General features: G+C 45.7%; 1 protein-coding gene across 2 annotated transcripts in view; it reads right to left on the reverse strand.

Moving 5' to 3' along the window:
* The window catches only part of HABP2 (hyaluronan binding protein 2), a 45,522-nt gene that overhangs the window by 2,566 nt on the left and 17,532 nt on the right, over positions 1–25,424 (reverse strand). For both annotated transcript variants that reach the window (XM_003255482.4, XM_003255481.4), the window contains exons 3-12: positions 18,929–19,045; positions 17,337–17,444; positions 16,071–16,187; positions 15,192–15,311; positions 14,539–14,710; positions 6,480–6,577; positions 5,051–5,306; positions 3,823–3,965; positions 2,900–3,034; positions 1,249–1,394 (exon numbers count right to left, since the gene is read on the reverse strand). In XM_003255482.4, the coding sequence (XP_003255530.2) occupies positions 1,249–1,394; positions 2,900–3,034; positions 3,823–3,965; positions 5,051–5,306; positions 6,480–6,577; positions 14,539–14,710; positions 15,192–15,311; positions 16,071–16,187; positions 17,337–17,444; positions 18,929–19,045 (1,412 nt within the window). The remainder of the gene's footprint in view (positions 1–1,248; positions 1,395–2,899; positions 3,035–3,822; positions 3,966–5,050; positions 5,307–6,479; positions 6,578–14,538; positions 14,711–15,191; positions 15,312–16,070; positions 16,188–17,336; positions 17,445–18,928; positions 19,046–25,424) is intronic.

Raw genomic sequence — 25,424 nt, forward strand, 5'->3', positions numbered from 1 at the left:
ATTTTTATATTTTTATTTCAGTAGAGACGGGGTTTCACCATGTTGGCTAGGCTGATCTTGAACTCCTGACCTCAAGTGATCTGCCCACCTCAGCCTCCCAAAGTGCTGGGATTACAGGCTTGAGCCACCACGCCCAACCTGAATGAGCTGTTTTCTTAACCATCTTCTAGGAAGGAGTTTAGGGCAAATTGCACCCATCTGCCCCTCCTCTGAGTATGTGAACATCCTTGGCTCATTGGGAAGAGACAGAGAGTCACAGAAGAGCCACAAACCCTGGAGAGAGGAACCTCGATGTCCCATCCCAAAGTGAGTTCAAGGCCAGCAAATCATTGTGGGTTCCTTTGTACGGGGAGGCTCCCTCAAGGAGTTGGGATTTGAATGTTGGCATGCTGTTTTGCAGGACAGTTAGAAGGCTTATGGGGACAACAGTCAGAAAATTCTAAATGGAAGTGTTCCTGGGATTCTAGAAAGGACCCTGTGTGATGCGATCCCCACAGAGAAAGGGACTATGGGGAATGGGCTTTGACTTGGGGCAAGGCCAGAAGTCACTTTGGCATTGGTTGATGGAGCCACCACCTTCTCCCTCTGCAACAGTGTCTTTGAGTCACAAGCCTCAGCAACCTGGGGTTCCAAAAGGCCCTAGGCTATAGATATACTTAGTTTTCTAGGGCTAAAACACCCCCCCCCAACACACACACACACCACACACACACACACACACACACACACACACGAGTCCTAATGATGAGTTAATATTACTGTGAAATCTCTAGCTCTAGGCCTTCTTCTTTCTCCTTCTAGCCACTGGTCTTCTGGACAGTTCCCTGTTCACTGGGATTCTCAGAAATGCTGCCCAACAGTGAGGCCACAATCCCCTTTGGTGTCCTGCAGACTGTATTGTTCAAATCCCAGCCCTGCCACTGGCTACCCAATTGCTATAGGCCAAGATAACTTCTCTAAGCATCTGTAAAATGGTGATCACAACATTGCCTTCACCAGTATGTTCTGAGAGTTAAATTAGACAATGCAGGCAACGTGACCTCTGTGGTCATTATGCTGAGTCATCCTGGGTTGATGTGGATGCAGATGCACCAGGGGACCAGGGGGCAGACAGAGCTCACCTGTGTCTTAGCTTTACCACAGGTGGACCTCTGAACCTGGCTCCCAGCCCAGGGCTCTAAGGGGCCTCTGCCTAGTGAAACATCCTGCCAGCCTCTCCTTCTGCAAGCACCACTTGGAGTCTCTGACCTGGCAGGTGTCTCGCCCAGGTTTCTGAAGGTTTCCCGCACAGATCATACTGTCATCAATCATGTGGTCATAGAGTTGGCGGGAGTTGCACAAAGTGTTGGCGATCAGCTTGACTTTGGCATCCAGGAGCTGGCGGGACCCTTTTCCTGTGGGGAAGGGGCAGAGAAAAGAGTCACTACTGTGGGGACCAGGGTGGCACCAACCCCACCAGAAACCAGATTGTCAGGGAGAAGCCTACCAACTCTCAGCTCAGAAGGGAAGGGTTTTTCCAGGATATGGGCAGAAAAGCCTCACCTTTAGCCTTCACCATGCCAGTGCAGACCTGCAATCCTGTGCTGGTCATGATAGATGGACCAGATCGTATATTCCCTCCTCTCTTTCCCCAACTAGGACATGAGGTTCAGGAGGAAATAGATGCTATCTTAACCATTTTAAAATTCCCAAGGCCTAACAAAAGGGCTGGCACAATTCTTAGTGAATGAATGGATGTGTGGATGGATGGATGGATGGATGGATGAAGTGCCCTGTGCAGTAGGCTACCTGCTTCCTAGAGCAGGCATTTTCCCCTGTAAAGATAGTGACATCAATCAAAACATGTCATTGGCTTTGAACATAAAGTCTTAGAGGCCTGTTTATGAAAAGCAAAATAATTCTAACCTGAGGCTCCAAAATATTCCCATCTGAGACATCATCATGCTGACCATACCATATTGAGCAGAACAGAGGTTGACAAGTTCAGATGGACTACAATGAAAATGGCTGTAAAATGAGTTTACTGGCTGACCCTAAATCCAATTAGCCAGACATCTTTCTCAAAAGACTCAAAGTTGTATATTACATTTCACTTTGTTCAAATATGTGGAATTTCTGCAGACTTATTTATTGTGATTCTCGCTATTCATTATTAAGGACAAGATTTGGGAAGGAAGAGAAATATATTTTGAGTATTTGGGAAAGACATGAAACACCCTTCTGAATTTTTTTTTTTTTGTAGTAGAGGGTATAATATTGCCAGTACTATGAGGAAAGTAATCTTTTGGTTACTTTTAAAAATAAGACCAAATCCTAAAGACAAATCAACAGCTGGATTTAACACAATTTTATAGAATGTCTACTGTGTGGAGAACCCCTACCAAAGTACTGTGAGACAGACAGAGACGAATGGAACCTGACCCCCATTTCTAAGGGCTGACTTAATGAATGTCTCTGTAGAATCCTATCATCCCCTGTGATCATGCTTGCAAGCCTAGGAAGTAAGTATGATTATTGAGAAGCTAAAACTCAGTTGCTCAAGTGACAAAGTCAAGAATTGAATACCAGTCTGTCTGACTCAAAAATCCATGATCTTTCCTCTTTCCAACCTACCGAGGGAAGGAGCAAGATCTCCATAAATGCAGGGTCAATGCTTGGTAAAATTCAAGTATTTAGGGGTAGGGCCAGGGACAGATATGGAGATCAGAGAAACTCAGGGAAGGCTCCCTGCAGGTGGAGGAATTTAACCAGAGCTTGATCAATGAGGCAGATGCTTTCTTTGGTTGATGCATTTTGAATATGACACTCATTTCAACTTCAAAAGGGCAGTTGAGTTTGGCCTTTCTTCTCTGGTTGATGTAGTTCACCTAAGTCATTGGAGAGTGCATGGCCAACTCACCTGTTTCTGTAACACCCCAGCCAGAGATGTGGCACTCACTCCCAGAGGGAAAGGACCCATCAGGCAAGCACACAGTCTTCACGTATTTGGATTCCAGAGCACAGTGACCATCCACTGGCTTTAACTTGAGCAATGCTAGGTGGAGAGAGAGGTAGAAAATGGGTGTAATGTCACCTCTTTGTCAGAGAAGCACCAGCTTCAACTTGCTCGGGAAAGTGGCCACAGCAAAGCCACCCGCCCCCGCCATGCCTGAAAATCTTCCACGGTCATTTCATATTTTGAACTTCCATCCAGGAAGGAGTAGCACTTCAGGGCAAGAGTCATGTCAAGAAATAATAATTGACTTTGAAATCATTTCTAATCCATTTTTTAAGAAACAAGCCTTTAGAGGGGAAAAAAGCTATTGAGGAAGGAGAGAGAGGTGGGAGGGGGGTATCTCATGAAAAGGGAAACGGGGTACAGAACTGAGCAGCTGGTAGCTAGGAATGTCATTGCATTTGCACTGGAGCACCTGCCAGGGGCTAGGGGCCAGGCATGCCTGCAAGCACATTGTGTAACCTGACACATAGGAAGCTGAGAGTTGTGCATCAGTGTTTCCATTTCATAGAAGAGAAAAGAGGGCACAGGGAGGTGAGCTGGCTCCTGGTGAGAAAGTTGGGAAGCTGGGATTCCAGGCCAAGCCCATTCCATAGCACAATGTTCCTAGCATTGCTTCCCCTCAGTTTAAGAGCATATGCCCATTTATCTACATTTACACATACCCTCAAAAACTAAAAAGCCCTGGAATACATTCCCTACCTCACAGGGTCCACAGGGACCAAAAACAGTCAACAGCACCTTCTAGAACCAAACTTCAGCTTTCCAGTCATAGAGAAATCCACCCAGGACAAGACCCTCAGGAGAGCCATGAAAGAGGAACTTGCCAATATCATTGTGGGGAATCTCATCTCTTTCATTGTAGTGGCTATACTTGAATATCTTCTCCACTCTAAAGCTCTGCTCATGAAATTCTTCTTTCTCCAGATCCTGGTCCCCTAGCACCACCTTTAGATGTCTGGTTTTTATGCTGCAAGGGAAAATGAGATGGTCAGGAAGGCTCTGCTCCTGCTCAGCTGTGTGGCCTTTGGCAAATCTGACCTTCTGCAGACTCAGCCTCCTCATCTCTAACCCTTGTTTCACTCACAGAACTCTGCTGTGGTGGGGTCCAAATAAGATTATATAAGGGAAGTGCTTTATTAACAGAAGAAAGCTCCAAATGCAAGCTATAACTTTTACCCACTTCTCGTGGGAGACCTCCCATTCTCCCTAGGCCTTCCAAAGAAACAGCCATTGCCATCTTGAACTAATCTTCTAAAATCCATTGGCAGGTGCTAATGTTCGCCTGCTTGACCTCTCTTGAGGAGCACCTCCTCGAATCCCAGAGAAATCATTTACTATAAGGTGAACTGGAAGACCTTCATGGCCACCTCCAAAACCCAGACTTTGTTGGACCAGCCTTGACCATGAACATAGGGAGCTCAGAAGAGGGGGTGACTCTTCAGCTCCCCAGAAGTTACTTGCTTCCCTAAGGTGCACAGGAGGCATGGATGAAGACATCTGACTCAGAAGGGTCATTAGTGATGGCGTCAGACAGAGGAGCAAGCTTTCCTCTGTTCAGGGCAGGACAAAAGACGTCAAAGAAGCAGATAGAATGCAGTTTCCATCTTACTTGTCCACTTAACTTTCCATACGACTTCAGGCAAGGTAAAGGAAGAATCCTGAGATTCAAGATCCTCACTTACAAAAAGGGAATAACAATAAACTCTTTTCCTCCATAAATATTTACTCAGCACTTGCTACATACAGAGGTGTGCTCAAGACACCGGAGATCCCACAATTAGTAAAACAGATAAAAATCCCTGACCTTCCTCAGCTTGTCTTCCAGCAGACAGCTTTGAGGATTAAATGTCACATAATAAATGCAGTGCCCATGGTAAACATTCCAGACATGGTAGCTATTTTCCCTCTGGCTTTCAGGAGCCCTTCTTTTGCCCTTGAACAGATCAGACCCCCTAATCCTGACAGAGCTACCAAGATGCCGCTCAGAGGGGAAGGAGAGAGCACCCCCAGGCACTCAAGCCACCCTGATCCCTGCTCCCAGCCGGCACCTACTCGGTGCAGTGGGCAGCAGTGAGCACCCAGCAGGGGTGGATCAGTGCCCCCCCACAGAAGTGGCCCTGGGGCATGGAGACGGTCAGAGGTAGTGAGGACTGGAGGGACGCCTGCCACGGGTGCTTGCCCGCCGTGCTCTTAAAGCCTCCATAGATTCTCTTGATCTTCCTCTCTGCTATCTCAGTCTTTCCACAGGAGTCAAACCCCGGAAGCTTGGTTGGTGGCTCAGTGGGCTTTTCCTCCGGGTGGGCAATGTCTGTGGGACACAAGAAAGATAAATTGTCCTATTCAGCCTCCCTCCAGTTCCTCAGCAGGGCTCAGGCAGAGGTATGACTCTGAACCCAACAGCTGAGCAGGTGTCCAGAGCTGAGAGACTGCACTGGTGCAGACAGGGTGGGCACGCAATAGGTGCACAGTTGATATTTGTTGAATACATTACATAACATAAAGCAAATCTATAGAATTAACAATGAAGATTTTTTTCTTCCATTTCAAAGTATGTGACTCCTAAGATGGACATGTACACACACACATTATGTTTATGTAAATATACAAATCCATCACTGGGTATGTACTGTACCTTGACAAAGCCCCCACAATTATAAGTGTGCATCATCAATGCGCCTTTCATTATTAGTGCACACTTACAATTGTGGAGGCTTTTTCAGCGTAGAGGGGAGGATATTCAGATGAACTAGAATAGGTGAGATAAGACATTTGCACAGATGACTGTGATACAAAAGGAGAGAGCAGTAAATGTTGTATAGGTGGTGACTTGTCCCGTTCCTTAGGGTTTGTAAGGAGGCAGAGATAACATTTTACTTGAGAAATCAAGGAGGACTTCCTGGAGGAGGGGATATTTGAGTTGGTTCTCAAAGAATAGTTGTATATAGAGAAGAACAGATATGGGATGGAGTGTTATAGACAGAAGTGACCATAAGATCAAAGGCACATATGTGAAACTGCTCAGGGAGGGAATCCCACTGGTCAGGGTGAAAGGGCACATCATTCCAGATGTGGGCACAGAGTGGGGCCAGGACAGATGGCCAGGAATACTGTGAGGCTGGAATTTGAATGCTTTGCATCCTGAGAGGCTATGGGAGCCCAGCCAGTTTGATTACCATTTGTACACCCAGGGCCCAGCAGAGTGGCTGGCAAACAGCAAGAGATGGGTAAATATCTGTTGAGGGCACTGATTTGGAGTCAGAAACCATGAATTTAGAATTGGACTACCTGATCTAAACCCACAAAGGTATCCAGACCCACTTGGCATCCTGGTGGGTGCAGACAGTTGGGCAGTTGGGCTGGGAATTGGTAAAGCAGGTGTGGAGGAAGAACGGGGTGAGGGAGGGACCAGGTGCCAGGGACATCTCCCTACAAATCTCCATCCCCCCAACCCCCTGGGCTTCTGGACAGCCATGGCCTTTACCTTGGGCTGAGCAGGCTGAGACATCACAGTATTCCCATTTCACCTTGTCATTGTTAACTTTAATAAAGCACCAGGGTTTTTCATCTGCATCTGGGTTTCTAAAATACAAAACAAAACAACTCAGAGTGAAGGCTTGGTGAACCCACTGGATCTTATTAAAGAACCTTTAGATAAGAAGGTGCCAGACTCTTGTGCTCCTCCTGGGACCACATTTCTTTGAATCCTCCAACAGGTTAGAAAACCTTAGCACAGAAGGGTGTTTATAGTATTTTTTTTGGCAAAACCTTGACTTCTAGAGGAAAATCTTAAGGATGAGGAAGCAGTCCCAAGTCTCATGCCAGATCCACAGGGCATATCAAATTATGTGTAGGAAAAGAAATGAGATCCCTGTTGAAGACCTTTCTATATCAGGAGAGTAAAATCATCACATAAGCATGGTGAGAGTTGGGTTCCTCTGCCTGAGCCTTTGAATTCTATGCATGGGAATCCTCTGAGAAAGGCTGCTAAGAGGCCCCCCTCCCCGCCACCCCCGAAGACAGCTCCACAAAGGGAACAGCTCAAAGTGAGTGCAAGTGGAAGGTACTCGTGTTTTGTGGGAAAAAAAAACAAAAAAACTTCGTGGCCTGTTGCAGTGGCTCACGCCTGTAATCCCAGCACTTTGGGAGGCCGAGGTAGGTGGATCATGAGGCCAGGAGTTCAAGACCAGGCTGGCCAAGATGGTGAAACCCATCTCTATTAAAAGCACAAAAATTAGCCGGGTGTGGTGGTGCGCGCCTATAATCCCAGCTACTTGGAAGGCTGAGGCAGAAGAATCGCTTGAATCTGAGAGGCAGAGGTTGCAGTGAGCTGAGATGGTGCCACTGCACTCTAGCCTGGGTGACAGAGTGAGACTCTGTCTCAAAAAAACAAACAAACAAACAAAAAAACAAAACAAGAAAAAATCCTCATTTATGAAGCCAGTTCAAAGCCATACAAAGACCCCCTCACCCTAATCTGCAACTCATCTGACTCATTGGCCTTGGCTAGACAAAGGGTAGTGGCAGGAAGCCAACAGAGTGGCCTGGAGGCAGCAGAAAAGGGAGAAGGAAACTAGATCACCACCAGGGAGGGTGGTGGCATTGCCCTCACATGGGAAAGCCTGAACATCCTTGGGCCAGAGACCGTCACCTTCAACAGACATTCCACTTGCCCTTCTCCATCTCTGCCTGGAAGTTATGTGGCTCATGTGATTATTTCTGACCAACAAAGTATGTGTGGGGAGAGGATGTGTCCCTTCTAGGTTGAGGTAGAGAAAAACTCATGCTTCATTTCCCAGTCTCTTCTTGCCGATCCTGAGTATTTGAGTACGTCTGTGGAGCTGAATCCCCTACCATCATCACCACCAACCCACATGACACATGGAACATTAGTAAGAAATAGACTTTTTTCTTTTTTCTTTTTTTTTTTGAGACAGGGTCTCACTCTGTCACCCAGGCTGGAGTGCAGTGGCTCACTGCATCCTCGATCTCCTGGGTTCAGATGATCCTCCCATCTCAGCCTCCTGATTAGCTGGGGCCGCAGGTGCTGACCACCACATTGAGCTATTTTTTTTTTTTTTTTTTTTTTTTGGTAGAGACAGAGTTTTGCCATTTTGCCCAGGCTGGCCTCGAACTCTTGGGCTCAAGCAATCTGCCTGCCTCAGCCTCTGAAAGTGCTAGGATTATAGGCATGAACCACAGCGACCGGCCCAGAAATAGACTTTGATGTATTTGAGCCACTGAGATTTGGCAGTTGTTTACTACAGCAGCGTAACATCACCTTCCTGAGTAAGAAAAGCTTCCTAGAAAGGAGGCTGGGAGGGTGGAGCCAAGATGGCCGAATAGGAACAGCTCCGGTCTCCAGCTCCCAGCCCCAGCGACACAGAAGACGGATGATTTCTGCATTTCTGCTTGAGGTACCGGTTTCATCTCACTAGGGAGTGCCTAACAGTGGGTACAGGACAGTCGGTGAAGCGCACTGTGCGCGAGCCGAAGCAGGGCGAGGCATTGCCTCACTCGGGAAGCGCAAGGGGTCAAAGAAAGGGGAAACAGACGGCACCTGGAATATCGGGTCAGTCCCATCCTAATACTGCGCTTTTCCAACGGGCCTGGAAAACGGCACACTAGGAGATTGTGTCCCGCACCTGGCTCGGAGGGTCCTATGCCCACGGAGTCTCACTGATTGCTAGCACAGCAGTCTGAGATCAAGCTGCAAGGCGGCAGCGAGGCTGGGGGAGGGGCGCCCGCCATTGCCCAGGCTTGCTTAGGTAAACAAAGCAGCCAGGAAGCTCGAACTGGGTGGAGCCCACCACAGCTCAAGGAGGCCTGCCTGCCTCTGTAGGCTCCACCTCTGGGGGCAGGGCACAGACAAACAAAAACTCAGCAAGAAACTCCACAGACTTAAATGTCCCTGTCTGACTGACAGCTTTGAAGAGAGTTGTGGTTCTCCCAGCACACAGCTGGAGATCTGAGAACGGACAGACTGCCTCCTAAAGTGGGTCCCTCACCCCTGAGCAGCCTAACTGGGAGGCACCCCCCCAGTAGGGACAGACTGACACCTCATTCAGCCGGGTACTCCTCTGAGACAAAACTTTCAGAGGAACTATCAGACAGCTGAATCTGTGGTCTCACGAAAATCCGCTGTTCTGCAGCCACCGCTGCTGACACCCAGCCAAACAGGGTCTGGAGTGGACCTCTAGTAAACTCCAACAGACCTGCAGCTGAGGGGCCTGTCTGGTAGAAGGAAAACTAACAAACAGAAAGGACATCCACACCAAAAACCCATCTGTACATCACCATCATCAAAGACAAAAAGTAGATAAAACCACAAAGATGGGGAAAAAACAGAACACAAAAACTGGAAACTCTAAAAAACAGAGCACCTCTCCTCCTCCAAAGGAACGCAGTTCCTCACCAGCAACGGAACAAAGCTGGATGGAGGATGACTTTGACGAGTTGAGAGAAGAAGGCTTCAGACGATCAAACTACTCTGAGCTACGGGAGGAAATTCAAAACAATAGCAAAGAAGCTAAAAACTTTGAAAAAAAATTAGAAGAATGGATAAGTAGAATAACCAATGGAGAGAAGGGCTTAAAGGAGCTGATGGAGCTGAAAGCCAAGTTTCGAGAACTACGCGAAGATTGCAGAAGACTCAGTAGCAGATGCGATCAACTGGAAGAAAGGGTATCGCTGATGGAAGATGAAATGAATGAAATGAAGAAAGAAGGGAAGTTTAGAGAAAAAAAGAATAAAAAGAAATGAACAAAGCCTCCAAGAAATTTGGGACTATGTGAAAAGACCAAACCTACGTCTGATTGGTGTACCTGAAAATGATGGGGAGAATGGAACCAAGTTGGAAAACACTCTGCAAGATATTATCCAGGAGAACTTCCCCAATCTAGCAAAGCAGGCCAGCATTCAGATTCAGGAAATACAGAGAACGCCACAAAGATACTCCTCGAGAAGAGCAACTCCAAGACACATAATTGTCAGATTCACCAAAGTTGAAATGAAGGAAAAAATGTTAAGGGCAGCCAGAGAGAAAGGTCGGGTTACCCACAAAGGGAAGCCCATCAGACTAACAGCTGATCTCTCAGCAGAAACTCTACAAGCCAGAAGAGAGTGGGGGCCGATATTCAACATTCTTAAAGAAAAGAATTTTCAACCCAGAATTTCCTATCCCGCCAAACTAAGCTTCATAAGTGAAGGAGAAATAAAATACTTTACAGACAAGCAAATGCTGAGTGATTTTGTCACCACCAGGCCTGCCCTAAAAGAGCTCCTGAAGGAAGCACTAAACATGGAAAGGAACAACTGGTACCAGCCACTGCAAAAACACGCCAAATTGTAAAGACCATCGAGGCTAGGAAGAAACTATAGCAACTAACGAGCAAAATAACCAACTAACATCATAATGACAGGATTAGATTCACACATAACAATATTAATGTTTAATGTAAATGGGCTAAATGCTCCAATCAAAAGACACAGACTGGCAAACTGGATAAGGAGTCAGGACCCATCAGTGTGCTGTATTCAGGAAACCCATCTCACGTGCAGAGACACACATAGACTCAAAATAAAGGGATGGAGAAAGATCTATCAAGCAACTGGAAAACAAAAAAAGGCAGGGGTTGCAATCCTAGTCTCTGATAAAATAGACTTTAAACCAACAAAGATCAAAAGAGACAAAGAAGGCCATTACATAATGGTAAAGGGATCAATTCAACAAGAAGAGCTAACTATCCTAAATATATATGCACCCAACACAGGAGCACCCAGATTCATAAAGCAAGTCCTCAGTGACCTACAAAGGGACTTAAACTCCCACACAATAATAATGGGAGATTTTAACACCCTACTGTCAACATTAGACAGATCAACGAGACAGAAAGTTAACAAGGATATCCAGGAATTGAACTCAGCTCTACATAAAGTGGACCTAATAGACATCTACAGAACTCTCCACTCCAAGTCAACAGAATATACATTTTTTTCAGCACCACACCACACCTATTCCAAAATTGACCACATAGTTGGAAGTAAAGCTCTCCTCAGCAAATGTAAAAGAACAGAAATTATAACAAACTGTCTTTCAGACCACAGTGCAATCAAACTAGAACTCAGGATTAAGAAACTCACTCAAAACCGCTCAACTACATGGAAACTGAACAACCTGCTCCTGAATGACTATTGGGTACATAATGAAATGAAGGCAGAAATAAAGATGTTCTTTGAAACCAACGAGAACAAAGACACAACATACCAGAATCTCTGGGACACGTTCAAAGCAGTGTGTAGAGGGAAATTTATAGCACTAAATGCCCACAGGAGAAAGCAGGAAAGATCCAAAATTGACACCCTAACATCACAATTAAAAGAACTAGAAAAGCAAGAGCAAACACATTCAAAAGCTAGCAGAAGGTTAGAAATAACTAAAATCAGAGCAGAACTGAAGGAAATAGAGACACAAAAAACCCTTCAAAAAATTAATGAATCCAGGAGCTGGTTTTTTGAAAAGATCAACAAAATTGATGGACCGCTAGCAAGACTAATAAAGAAGAAAAGAGAGAAGAATCAAATAGATGCAATAAAAAACGAAAAAGGGGATATCACCACCGATCCCACAGAAATACAATCTACCATCAGAGAATACTACAAACACCTCTATGCAAATAAACTAGAAAATCTAGAAGAAATGGATAAATTCCTCGACAAATACACCCTCCCAAGACTAAACCAGGAAGAAGTTGAATCTCTGAATAGACCAATAACAGGTTCTGAAATTGTGGCAACAATCAATAGCTTACCAACCAAAAAGAGTCCAGGACCTGATGGATTCACAGCTGAATTCTACCAGAGGTACAAGGAGGAACTGGTACCATTCCTTCTGAAACTATTTCAATCGATAGAAAAAGAGGGAATCCTCCCTAACACATTTTACGAAGCCAGCATCGTCCTGATACCAAAGCCCGGCAGAGACATAACCAAAAAAGAGAATTTCAGACCAATATCCTTGATGAACATTGATGCAAAAATCCTCAATAAAATACTGGCAAACCGAATCCAGCAGCACATCAAAAAGCTTATCCACCATAATCAAGTGGGCTTCATCCCTGGGATGCAAGGCTGGTTCAACATACGCAAATCAATAAATGTAATCCAGCATATAAACAGAACCAAAGACAAAAACCACATGATTATCTCAATAGATGCAGAAAAGGCCTTTGACAAAATTCAACAACCCTTCATGCTAAAAACTCTCAATAAATTAGGTATTGATGGGACATATCTCAAAACAATAAGAGCTATCTATGACAAACCCACAGCCAGTATCATACTGAATGGGCAAAAACTGGAAGCATTCCCTCTGAAAACTGGCACAAGACAGGGATGCCCTCTCTCACCGCTCCTATTCAACATAGTGCTGGAAGTTCTGGCCAGAGCAATCAGGCAGGAGAAGGAAATAAAGGGTATTCAATTAGGAAAAGAGGAAGTCAAATTGTCCCTGTTTGCAGATGACATGATTGTATATCTAGAAAACCCCATTGTCTCAGCCCAAAACCTCCTTAAGCTGATTAGCAACTTCAGCAAAGTCTCAGGATACAAAATTAATGTACAAAAATCACAAGCATTCTTGTACACCAATAACAGACAAACAGAGAGCCAAATCATGAGTGAACTCCCATTCACAATTGCTTCAAAGAGAATGGATACCTAGGAATCCAACTTACAAGGGATGTGAAGGACCTCTTCAAGGAGAACTACAAACCACTGCTCAATGAAATAAAAGAGGATACAAACAAATGGAAGAACATTCCATGCTCATGGGTTGGAAGAATCAATATCGTGAAAATGGCCATACTGCCCAAGGTAATTTATAGATTCAATGCCATTCCCATCAAGCTACCAATGACTTTCTTCACAGAATTGGAAAAAACTACTTTAAAGTTCATATGGAACCAAAAAAGAGCCCGCATCGCCAAGTCAATCCTAAGCCAAAAGAACAAAGCTGGAGGCATCACGCTACCTGACTTTAAACTATACTACAAGGCTACAGTAACCAAAACAGCATGGTACTGGTACCACAACAGAGACATAGATCAATGGAACAGAACAGAGCCCTCAGAAATGATGCCGCATAACTACAACTATCTGATCTTTGACAAACCTGACAAAAACAAGAAATGGGGAAAGGATTCCCTATTTAATAATTGGTGCTGGGAAAACTGGCTAGCCATATGTAGAAAGCTGAAACTGGATCCCTTCCTTACACCTTATACAAAAATTAATTCAAGATGGATTAAAGACTTATATGTTAGACCTAAAACCATTAAAATCCTACAAGAAAACCTAGGCAATACCATTCAGGACATAGGCGTGGGCAAGGACTTCATGTCTAAAACGCCAAAAGCAATGGCAACAAAAGGCAAAATTGACAAATGGGATCTCATTAAACTAAAGAGCTTCTGCACAGCAAAAGAAACTACCATCAGAGTGAACAGGCAACCTACAGAATGGGAGAACATTTTTGCAACCTACTCATCTGACAAAGGGCTAATATCCAGAATCTACAATGAACTCAAACAAATTTACAAGAAAAAAACAAACAACCCCATCAAAAAGTGGGCAAAGGACATGAACAGACACTTCTCAAAAGAAGACATTTATGCAGCCAAAAAACACATGAAGAAATGCTCATCATCACTGGCCATCAGAGAAATGCAAATCAAAATCACAGTGAGATACCATCTCACACCAATTAGAATGGCCATCATTAAAAAATCAGGAAACAACAGGTGCTGGAGAGGATGTGGAGAAATAGGAACACTTTTACACTGTTGGTGGGACTGTAAACTAGTTCAACCATTGTGGAAGTCAGTGTGGCGATTCCTCAGGGATCTAGAACTAGAAATACCATTTGACCCAGCCATCCCATTACTGGGTATATACCTAAAGGACTATAAATCATGCTGCTATAAAGACACATGCACACGTATGTTTATTGCGGCACTATTCACAATAGCAAAGAGTTGGAACCAACCCAAATGTCCAACAACGATAGAGTGGATTAAGAAAATGTGGCACATATACACCATGGAATACTATGCAGCCATAAAAAATGATGAGTTCGTGTCCTTTGTAGGGACATGGATGAAACTGGAAAACATCATTCTCAGTAAACTATCGCAAGGACAAAAAACCAAACACCGCATGTTCTCACTCATAGGTGGGAATTGAACAATGAGAACTCATGGACACAGGAAGGGGAACATCACACTCCGGGGACTGTTGTGGGGTGGGGGGAGGTGGGAGGGACAGCATTAGGAGATACACCTAATGCTAAATGACGAGTTAATGGGTGCAGGAAATCAACATGGCACATGGATACATATGTAACAAACCTGCACATTGTGCACATGTACCCTAAAACCCTAAAGTATAATAAAAAAAAAAAAAAAGAAAGGAGGCTGATGAGTTTCAATGATCCGTTTTAAAATAAGTGATCAAAATCAACTGAGCATAAATAAGGTAAATGTTACCTGCAGAAATTGTGCTCCCCAATCCCATGGGTTTCAGCATCCTCCATAAACATGTTGTAATTCTCCTGCAAGAGGAGGTGGGAGTTCCAGTAAAGGCATGCGTGCTGGTTGACTGTCTTATTCATTTTCCCTCGGTAAGAGTAGCCATCGCCAACATAGCAGTCATCAGAACCTCCGAGAGAGCAGGTAGCAATGTGAGAACCAACAGCCACTGGCATGCTGCTCCCAAAAAGGGCTTGGTGGGTATGTCAAGTGGTGAGAGAACTGGACCTGCATATTTATCGCCCTGAGATTTCACCCCAAATTTCAGAAAAAAAAGGGTTGAATGTCCCACATTTAATCCTGCTTAAAACATGAAATATAGTGGTTGTAGGGTGTGGGAGCTTAGTTATTTAATTCTGGCTCACACAAGAACTGATGGAAGGTGGGCTGAGGCCTAGGGATGCCCAGGTGGTTTGACTTGCCTGCACTACACCCCAGTTTATTACTTTCCTTACACGAAGCCAGACATGCCCTATCCCCTCAGGCGAGAAGGCTGAGGCAATAGTAGAGTTTGGGAAACTTGATTTGAACCACATTCTGGCAGGAAAACCCAGAGAGAAAAGGGTTCCAGAGGCCTCACTTGTGGCCCTGATGGTGGCAGAGACCCATACCTATTTCACAGAATCTCCCCTTGAACTGGTCAGGACAGGCACAGGTGAACTTGGATCTCCGCTTATGCCGGGAGCAGGTAGCCCCATTCTGGCAGGGGTTTGGCCTGCATACAGGAACCACTGTGAACACAGGAATGGGGCCGGGAAGGCTCTTCAGAAGGAGTTGCAGCCCATGTCTGAGATGACAAGGAGACAGTGGTGGCATTCTAATGGTGTCCATCCTTTCATGAAAGATGGGTCACCAGAGGGGAAAGACAGATCCACTGACACTCTAGGAAGTGTACACAGAAGCCTTAAGAACATAAGCAAATGTGGATGAAGCAATCTGGCTGAAGGCCATGCCTAAGTGCATGAGCAGATGGGTCACTCAGTAAGGAAACGAAGAAGCATGGACGGAGCAGGAGTGCTGGGCCCCGTCTGAGCTAGGTAGAGATCTGCCTGCTGATACCCATGTGGTCATGAGCAAATGAGTTAGCCTGTCTACATTTCAGGTTCTTCATCTGTAAAGCCCTTCCTTGAGGTGTTTTTGGAGAAAGCAAAACAGAACGTAAATTTCCTGAGACAATGCCTTCCTCATAGCAGGGACTCGATATGTATTCATTCCCCGACTTGGTCCCTCTCAGGAATAGATCAGGGTCTACTTCCTGGAAGAAGTGAGTTTCAAGATGATTCATTTTGGATGGGAAGGGACACAGACCAGTCAATTCCCATTGGATGGTGTCAATCCAAGGATAATGAATCTTTAGAAAGCCTAGGGAAAAGGACCATCTTGGGTGCCTGCCACAAAAACATCAGATACATCTGGCCTTCCATGCAGAAGGGTGCAGGTACAAGATAGGGCACAGAGAGTCTAGCGTCGAAGGGGCCTCCACCACTTACCTTGGGAGCAGCTGGGACCTGTGTAAGGGTGTTTACAGACACAGCGGTAGTAGGGAGGACTCTGGGTAATGAGACATTGGCCCCGGCCACATGGGTTGTCCTTGCACGTATTTTGCACTGTAGGAGATCCATAACGTAAGACATTATTTGGGGCACATTTTCCTTAGAGGGATACATGTACAATACAATGTTTGGGGGTGGGATGACTGACAGTGTCTGTAGCCTTGTCCGTGGTCCTGAAACACTAGGCTATGCCAGGACAAGGCGTCTGTCTAATTTTTGGGTCATGGCGGATTGTCTCCCACATTGCTTCCCATGCCCACAGTCTTAATTTTTCTATCTTAATAAAAAAACTTTGATAATTGTTACACCTTCACCAAACAGAGCTGCAATTTTAGTCTCTTCATTTTCTAGCTAACTTCAGAGTGCATTTACAGTTTTGTCACTTTTCTGAGAAGTTGAGGAGTGAGCCCAGACACTGTGTTTATACTCGATATTCTCAACCATCCTGCAAAATTTATTGAAGAAGTTGCAGGATTGAAAATGAAAAGAATAAGTGAAGAGGGCACCGAAGGAAGAAGTCAACCACAAAGCTGTACATATACCTAAGACCCCCCTTGCCCTCCACCAAGTAAGATGGTTGCTAGAGCAGCCTGAATCCAGGTTTTCTCTAGGGGTAAAATTAGCCCTTAGGAGTCCTATTCCTGACGCTTCATTCCACGGCCTCATGTTATGCCCACAGGAGTTCAATAACAGCAGACACAGTGAGAATGGTAGAATGAAAGAGCATGGGCCAGAAGTCAGGCACGAGGGCTCTAATTTCTGCTCTACACCTAGCTAGCTGTGCGACCTTGATCAAATGCCCTCACTCTCTGGGTTCCCTTTCTCTAACTGGGTTGGCTCTCATGTGCCCTGAGATCCTCCCTGCTCTCCCATTTGAGGACAACACTGCTCTGTTGCAGTTAGACTAAACACTCTAAGCACAAAGTCCTGAGTTTGGAATACATCTTGGTTGCCGTCCAGCCCTTATCCCCTCTCAGCCTCAATCTTCCCATCTGGAGAATGGATGTACTAGTTCCATCTCACAGTGCAGGGGTGAGGATCCAGTGAGAGGCTGCCCCGGACTCTGCAGAGGAATCCACTATGCATGATACAGTATTGGTAGTTATAATCCTTCCCATGGCATCACACAGTGCTTTCTCACATAGAAAGGACTGCCTTTTGTTTAACTCAGAGGGAAGAATGGACTAGTGATGATGGACTCACCTTTCTGACACTTATTCCCAGAGAAAGGGGCCAGGCAGCTGCACGTGAAAGTGCTCCCGTGGACGAGGCAGTCCCCACCATGTTCACAGGGGTTGGGCTGGCACGGATCTAAGACACACAGGAAGAAGGCAATGTTGGTAAGGAAAGGCAGGTGAGAAGCCCCCCACTTTTTCACCTAATTTCAGTCTCCTGCCCCACATGAGAGAGTAAATACCGAGCCAGAAACTGGGGAAAGGAGGAAAACATATGTTGTCCTTAAACAGCAAGGAAAACTGCAGTCACCTGAGCAGAGAGAGGGATTCAGGTTAGTGAGAAGAGAGGCGAGAAGGAACCATGACTGTCTCCCCTCGGCCTGGCTTTGGACGGGGCCTTTCTCATTGAGAAACTCCCCTTTTCCCTCATCAGTGTTTTTCTCCTCCCAGTCTTGCTGGGAGTGCCACAGGGTCTGTCTCTGATGCTGAAGGTATTTCACAAGCCTAAAGACCTCCCCTACTTCCAGTGCCCAGGGGTGGAGGTCAGGAGTGGGGAAAGAAAACCCACCCCTAATGAAACGCAGGCTTTCTGAACATCAGGAGAGAAGACCAAAGGCAAGAGGGTGACAGAAGAATTGGCGGCGAGGAGGAAATGACCCAGTGGCCTTCATCTTTCTTCAACTACTTGTTCAGTTAGATTTTGTCATATTTCATCTGTGCCTGTGGCTTTTCATGGTTGTCTGAATGGATCTTCCCTTGGGGAATTCTTTATCCTTCTGTTCACACACATTGTTCTTTGGTTCAGGAACTAGGATCCCTGGGCCCTGCTCTTGTTTTGATGGTCCCTTCTGATGTTCCCCCATGCCCTGTATCTTGGCCCTGCCTTCCAGGCCACTTTGCACAGTTACACAGCTTTTATTCCAGCTGCTAAGTGCTTTCCATTCCTTCTCCTGGATTAGTCACATGGTGTTGCTTGGACCCAGCTTCTTATTTTCTTTTCTGTCCCATTGCTTGGGTTAAGAAGCCACGAAAACAAAAACAAGTGTGGTAGGAGCACATGTGTGTGAATACACACACACACATATGCACACACACACATACAATCTAACAACTGTGGAAAGTTTCTAAAGAGTGAAGGGAGAAAGAAAAAGGTGAAAGGGAAGGAAAAGTCCTGGCAAAGACAGGAGGGAAGGAAAGTCCCAAAGCTGAATGTGTACATGCTACAGTCTGGTGCTCAAAGCTGACATGGACTTCCTGCATCCTTAGGGTCTGTAATCTAAGCTATGGGAATGATTTTGAACACAGCTGCTATTCACAGCATCAGGAAACCTGGACAATACTGCATTAACTTGCTGCATGACCTTGGCCAAGTCAGCTCCTCTCTTAGCCTCACTTACCTCATCTGTCATTTGAGGGTAGGGGAGATGGTCTCTAAGAACCTCCCCAGTCCTCATAACATATAAGTCTAACAGAAAAAAAAGCCAGTCCAAATAATTTCTTCCATAGCTATTTCACAATGCTGGCCAGAGAGGAGGAGAGAGAGGCCCTTGCACGTGGTCCCACATATACTCCCCTCTGACCTTCTCCCAGGAGAGTCCCTGAAAGAGATTTGGTACCTACCAGCTTGGTCCTCAGTGTAGTACCAATCAGGATTCTCAGGGTGGGTAAGTGTGCTACTGGTGTTCTCTTCCTGATTATAATCCTCGTAGCTGTAGTCATACTGGTCAGGGGTCCAGTCTGCAGGGGTGGTAACAGGACAGAAGAAATCCTAATCATTACACTCAAATAGGTCAGCATTTTATTTAGCTGGACATCTTTTCCCCAAAGAATTCAAAGTCTTGCAGGAGGAATTATGTGTCTCTCCAGCTCTGCACAATGAGGGGAGTGGAAACGAGGGCTCAGGCTTTGCATCTTTTCACTTGGGGGATGCTATGACCCGGCAAGGTAGTGTTGACATTTAGCAGGGTCATGAGCACCTGATTGGAAGTGAAGAGAAGAAGCCAAGTCCCAGCTTTCTACTCCCTTGACGTTGGGTGAGCCAACTGTATTATCGAGTCTTGGTTTTCTCATCTTTGAACAGCAGGAAGAGGATTGGGACTTGGCACATCTATAGGGTCCTACATGGAGTCTGCCCGGGGTCAGATCGCACTATACTTGAGTGCCTGGTTGGCTTATCCTGTGAATAATATTTCTTGATGGGACTTCATTAGTCACCAAGCTGAATGAAATCAAAGAAAACTCATCATTTTCCTTTTGATCATGGCATCAAACTACTCCCAAGCAGTATCTACAGCGTCATTTTAAGAGATAACATTTATTGAGACTTTACTATGTACCATGCCCTGTGCTAAGCACTTTACATGTACTGTCCAACTTCATCTTCATAAAAATCTAGGAGGTGTATTATTCACTCTAAGTTGAGAAACCTGAGGCTGACAGAGATTGAGTAACTTGGCCAAGGTCACATAGCTACTAAAGGGCAGGATATGAACTATGGCAGTTTGTCTCCATACAACTCCTAAATCTCACTAGCTCAACTACAGCACTCAACTGTTTCAACTGGTGCCTTACATTGCCTCGGATACTCCCACACTTACCCTTGGGAAAATGTGTCCCACCATCCCCATTGACTATCCAGCCTGCTCATTAGGAATTTACCAAGGATAACCTTATAAAATTTCATGGATCTTGCCTACAGTTGTAAACCTCACACTAGACTAGTCATTGGGAAAAAAAGAGGTATGTGTAAGATTGGCTGGACTCAAGCTCTTTGCTCTCTGGGGCCTTTCTGGGGAGATCCTGGTAGCTCTGTGGCTGGTAGGTCTGTGGAAGTTTGGGATTTGAAAAAAGTCAGGTTGACTTTGCTCTCTCCAGCCGGCGGGAGTATGGCAAGTCGGCAAGTTGAAGCTGCAAGGAAGCTGTCCAGAGATGCATATGATAATGATGCGGGAGCAAATGCAGATAGCTGACTTGAAAAGGCACTCCTACGGAGCCAGCTGATGGCTTGGAGGATGGCACTTTACCTAAGCCTGATTATCAACCACATTATCTTACTCATCTCTCAGTCATTCTGTTAGAGTCTTTATCTCTCTGGCTTTTGAAAAATCGACTTTTGCACAATGGCTGTTTTATATTTCCCATTAAAATGGAACTAGCTTTTTATTTCTTTTTTGAATACGCCAACTCTGGTTTCTTGCCAAAGTTTCACCTCGTTTATCACAGTGTCAAGTCAAGACTCCCTTGGCTTGCTCATTATTTCTCTCGAACTGCTTTTCCCCACTATGAAAATGCTCCCAGGGGAGGCCACCTTTTTAGGGCTGAGGATCCAGGTTGAAGATAAGGCCATTGTCTTCCTGGAGCAAATAAAGTTTTCCTCCATCTAGCGTGATAAAGCAGAGAAAGAGAGGGAGAAAGTGAGAAAAAAATGTTTTTCTGAGTTTGACATGAAAGATTTTTCAAACTGACATTTAGGAGAGACAAAGGGGTTTGGTAATGAGCTGATTGCATTGCTTAGTTATTTCTTTTTCTTTGGAGAATTTATTTTTGTTTTTCCAACAGGTGTTTATAGATAAGTGCCCTTCAGGTTGCTTCTGTAATTTCTCCCATCTCTCCCACAGGTTGGCAATCAGACCAGCTTATCTTGGCAAGGCCATTAAGAATTACTTCTTTTGCAGATATTTAGAAATGGGGAAGATTCTGATGTAGATGGTATGGTGTGACTTTTCCAGGTGACGAGGGATGAATGAAATGTCTGTTAGAGGATTTTAACTTGAATCCAGACCTATTAACAAGGTCTGCTTACCTCTCAGTGAAGCCAAAGAAGAAATAAAATACATAGGCTTTGAATCATCTTCCTGCTAAGAAAGGCTTCCTATTCTCTAGGGCCCGTGGGCCTCAGGCAAGATGGATAGAACGAGCAGAGCTCAGTGGCCCCAGGTAGCCAGGGTGGAAGAAGCCATCCAACTGGTGGCTGTGCAAGGAAAGTCACCAAGATCCTTTCCATCTGCCATGGAATTTGAAGGTGCTTTATAGGAGCATCATCTGGGAGGGTTTCTCCACTTCCAGGCTTAAATCTTATTTTGTCTTTCCCATTATGTTGGCACTTAATCCTATTGTCTGCGTAAGTAACTTGTCTTGTGAACCTACAATGGACCAAGTATTATGCCAGGTGCAGGATGGCATTGGGGATGGTGGGGAGTTATACAAATAAGAGTAGGATGTGGCCTTGTCGTCAAGGAAGCCTCCAGCCAAGGTTGGGTGGGGGATGAAAGCCAGTTAAGGAAGGAGGTTAAAGAGTTGTGAATAGGTGAGGGAGCTAGAAGTGACCAAGGCTAGGCCTGGTGCCCTCAAGTTCCACAGTGAAACTCTGCTTCAGTATGAGCCAATCTGATGACAAAAATAGCCCTTGATTCTCCACCCCTCCCTGCACCCACACGCTTTGCAATGTGACTTTTCAGTTTCTCCCACCAAGAGATGGAGTCAGTTTCCCTGCCCCTTGGTTCTGGGTTGGCCTTAGGACATGCTTTGGCCAATAGCTTGTGTGATGGAAGGATGGTGTGCCAGCTCAGAGCCTGAGCCTCAAGAAGTCTTGTTCTCTCTCGACTCTCTCTATCTCTCCCACTCCTGGACCCACGTGACTGCCATGTGAACAGTTTGGCCTATTCTGCAAGAGCGTATGAGAACATGTGGACAACAGCTGGCCTAGTGGTCCTAGCTGAGGCCTCAGACATATAAGAAAGTCCAGCCAATATTCAGCAAGATAAGATGCCAGCTTCTGCGGACACATGAGCAAGCCCAGTCAGGATCAACTGAGCCTGACGCAGCCCAGAAGAACTGCCCAGCTGAACCCAGCCAAAATTGTCAACCCAAAGAATTGTGACCTAAATACATGGTCAGTGGTTTAAGCTACTAAGTTTGGGGTAGTATATTTTGCAATAATGACAAACCGACACACAGGGCTTGATTGATATTAGATTGCTAATGGGATAAGAATTTTAGATACAAGAGCATTCCTCTGTGGCCCAGATGGCTGGAGAGTTTTAAGTGTCATAGCTAGATCTCAGATGGCACCTCTATCTTGGGTATTTGGTCTATCTTATTTGTTTCCTCCAACTAGATAGTTAGTTTCTTAAGAGGAAGGGCCGTTTCCATTCCTCTTTTAACCCCAGAGTGCCCAACACAAAGCCCTACCTGTAGTTAATGTATATGATTGACAGATTTATTTTTCCCTTAGTGGCTAAGCCTTTCTGCTTTCTGATTGGCCTGCATGCAGCTTTGCTGGTTAAAAAAATGATGTCTGCTTAAAGCAGAGCAAATAGGTAATTTCAGTAAGAAACTGTGTGAGAAATGGGTCAAATGTTCTTGGCAAAGAAAATACCTGATGAGCTCTGTAGAGATCTAGAAACTCGTCCACATATTTTCCTGGGTAGAGAGGCACAGCAGCCTGACATAAATTTCGGTTCCACTGGTAGATTGTAGAAAAACAGTTCAGGTTTAAACATAGATTATTTGTGACTTTCTCTAGGCTATAGAAAAGGGAGGAGCTTTGGGAAAGAAAGGGGCAGCTGTTCAAGCATTTTCTATCAGGAATAAAAAGCAATTCTTGTGGGTTTGTCTAGTTTTCAGAGTCTGTTTCTAGAAATTATCAGGAAGGATCATGAGAGTATCCTTAGTTAAGCAAATTATCCTAATAATAGGTTATAATGTATTGAGTATTTTCTATATATCAGACACTAAACTAAATAAATGCGGTTGCCCACAATCTTACTTCACCTTAAAGCAACCCTATGGTGTAGGTATTATTATTGCTATTTTGCAGATAAGGAAAAATGAAGGCCAAGGAGATGACATCATAACCCAGGTCTACCTAACTCCAAGTCTTATTTGCCTTTTTACGATCCTGGAATCTATTATAGGTTTGGGTTTCATGAAACTCCATGGGTTTTAGCTTTCAGGAAGTAGCATGCATTGGGAAACCTTCTTAAGCACATGCTCCGGGTCCCTTGACCAGGATTAACTCGGTCCATGTTTGGGGTCTCTCAGAAAACGCTCAGAGTTCCTGCGATGGGAGCTTTGCAGCTGCTCTGGTTAAGGAGCTTGCCAGATGTGTGGAACGGAATCAAAATCCCCGGAATGTCGTCCCTGTTGGTGTCATCCATCACTGTGGCACAGACGGCTCCTCCCAGGGTCTCCTCCAAACCCCAGCCCTGTCTGCCTGCATTTGACGCTTCCAATCTGGCTGGCGGGGCAAGCCCAGCAGAGACTCTCGCTGGCAGGCAGTAGGACAGCTGATGGATGGGCTCAGCCTGCATTGCTGGGCAGAGCCAAGCCAGCTTTGAAGAGGCATTTCCACAGGCCTGCTGGCTGTCGTGGCACCTGCTTTGGGGAGATGGGCAGAGTCTGTGCTGTTTGCTGGCTACCTCCTCCACCACCCATTGGGGACTGGGGACTGGGCACCTTCTGCTCCAGCAAGGCCCTCACCATGCGCTGTCTCCAGCAAGACCAACCAAAGAAGCAGCTTGCCCATGAGTACGAGCACGGGGTCTCCTTCTGTTGTCTAGAGCCACACTGCAGACACACTGTTGTCTAGAGCCAGCAGGCAGCTGACAAATACCATCAAAGCACAACCCCTGTGAGAGGTTAAGTCAGACACTGAACAAGGATGTTTTTAAACTGAATCTACTCTTTGCAAAAAGGCCCACACTCAACATCTCAGCCCACTCCCTACATCTCAGCCCACTCCCTGGAGGCTATGACACCTCGAGATGGACTCTGGATCCCACGAGAAGTCTGCTTCGGGGTCCCTTCATTTATATCCCAAACTGTCTGAAGCTGTTGGCAGAGTTCTTGTACGGCCCAGTTTCTTGAGGGTTAAATTAAATACTCTTCACTCCCTATAAGTGGTTTTTCAGCCTGTGCTTAAAAATCTTCCAGTGATGGGAAACTCATTACCTCCTGAGAGCCCAATGGCCCATTCAGATTTCTGGACAACTCTGATAGTGAGAAAGTTCTTCCTGTTTGCAGATCAAATCTGACCCTGTAGCTCCCAGTCTGTTTGATTAAAGCTATAAATCTACGGGCACATAGGCTAACTCCACTCCCTTTCCGTGGTCTCTGTTCAGTAGGGCCACTGCTTACAGTTGCTCAAGTTGTTCACTGCACAATTCCAGGGTGTCATGAACCCACTGTAGATGTCTCTTACAACTTTCTGGCAGCCGGCAGTAAAGTCAAGGGTCCTTGAGTCTTCCGCACTTCTTTTTCTTCCACTGTGTCACCCCATAGCTCCTACAGCCCTGTATCTCTGAAAATCAGACCCAAGGATCCCCTTCAGCGGTGCCTGAGCAATTTGTGCTCAAGGCTGGGGAAGAGGCCACCTTTCCAGCCCCTTGGTCTTGGCTCCTCCCTGGACTCCAAGTGTGGGTGGTGGTGTGGCCGTCAGCTAGGGTATAACCCTGAAATACGCGCCTTCGGAGGAACTAACTATATGTCGTTGAATATCCTTCGTGTTGGGGAAAGACACAGATTTTCTTAAAACCCCACAAACCATGCCCATATACATTTCTCTTCAACTCCACAAATATCCTCTGAGCACCTGGGACAGAACGAAGACCTGGCCTTATCTTTCTGCCCATCCAGGGGTTTGCTGCTGGACAATATTGACTGTCAAACTGAATTTGGCCCAGTTACTGCCATCTTTGTGCCTAATAAATCCTTGATTCAAGGTTCAGACGTGGCCACAGTCTCCTTGTGTTATCTGCCTGGCTATGGCGCTCTGTAGGTGACCAGTGTAGATCTCTACCAGTGGGGTTGTTGGCCTCTGGCCAAATGGAGTGGTGAGCAGAATTTTCTCCACTGGGGCTCAGAGCTGCAAAGGGAGACTCGAACCCAGAGCCAAAGGACCAGGAGTGCATGATGTGGAAGGGGTGGCCCTGCTTAGCCTGCGCACGCTGTGGGCACAAGGCCGAGGACACAGGAAAGGGAGACAATGAGAGAGCGAGTCTGTGAGACAGAGAGCCTTTGTGAAGATACAGGATCCACCGGGTGGTGGATGCGTTGAGCCTGAGGAAGCAAACCATTCGGGCAGAGGGGACAATGGCAGAGGTGCTGGTGGGAGGGT

This window comes from Nomascus leucogenys, chromosome 3 (genome assembly GCF_006542625.1).
Source record: "Nomascus leucogenys isolate Asia chromosome 3, Asia_NLE_v1, whole genome shotgun sequence".
NCBI classification, from domain to species: Eukaryota; Metazoa; Chordata; class Mammalia; order Primates; family Hylobatidae; genus Nomascus; species Nomascus leucogenys.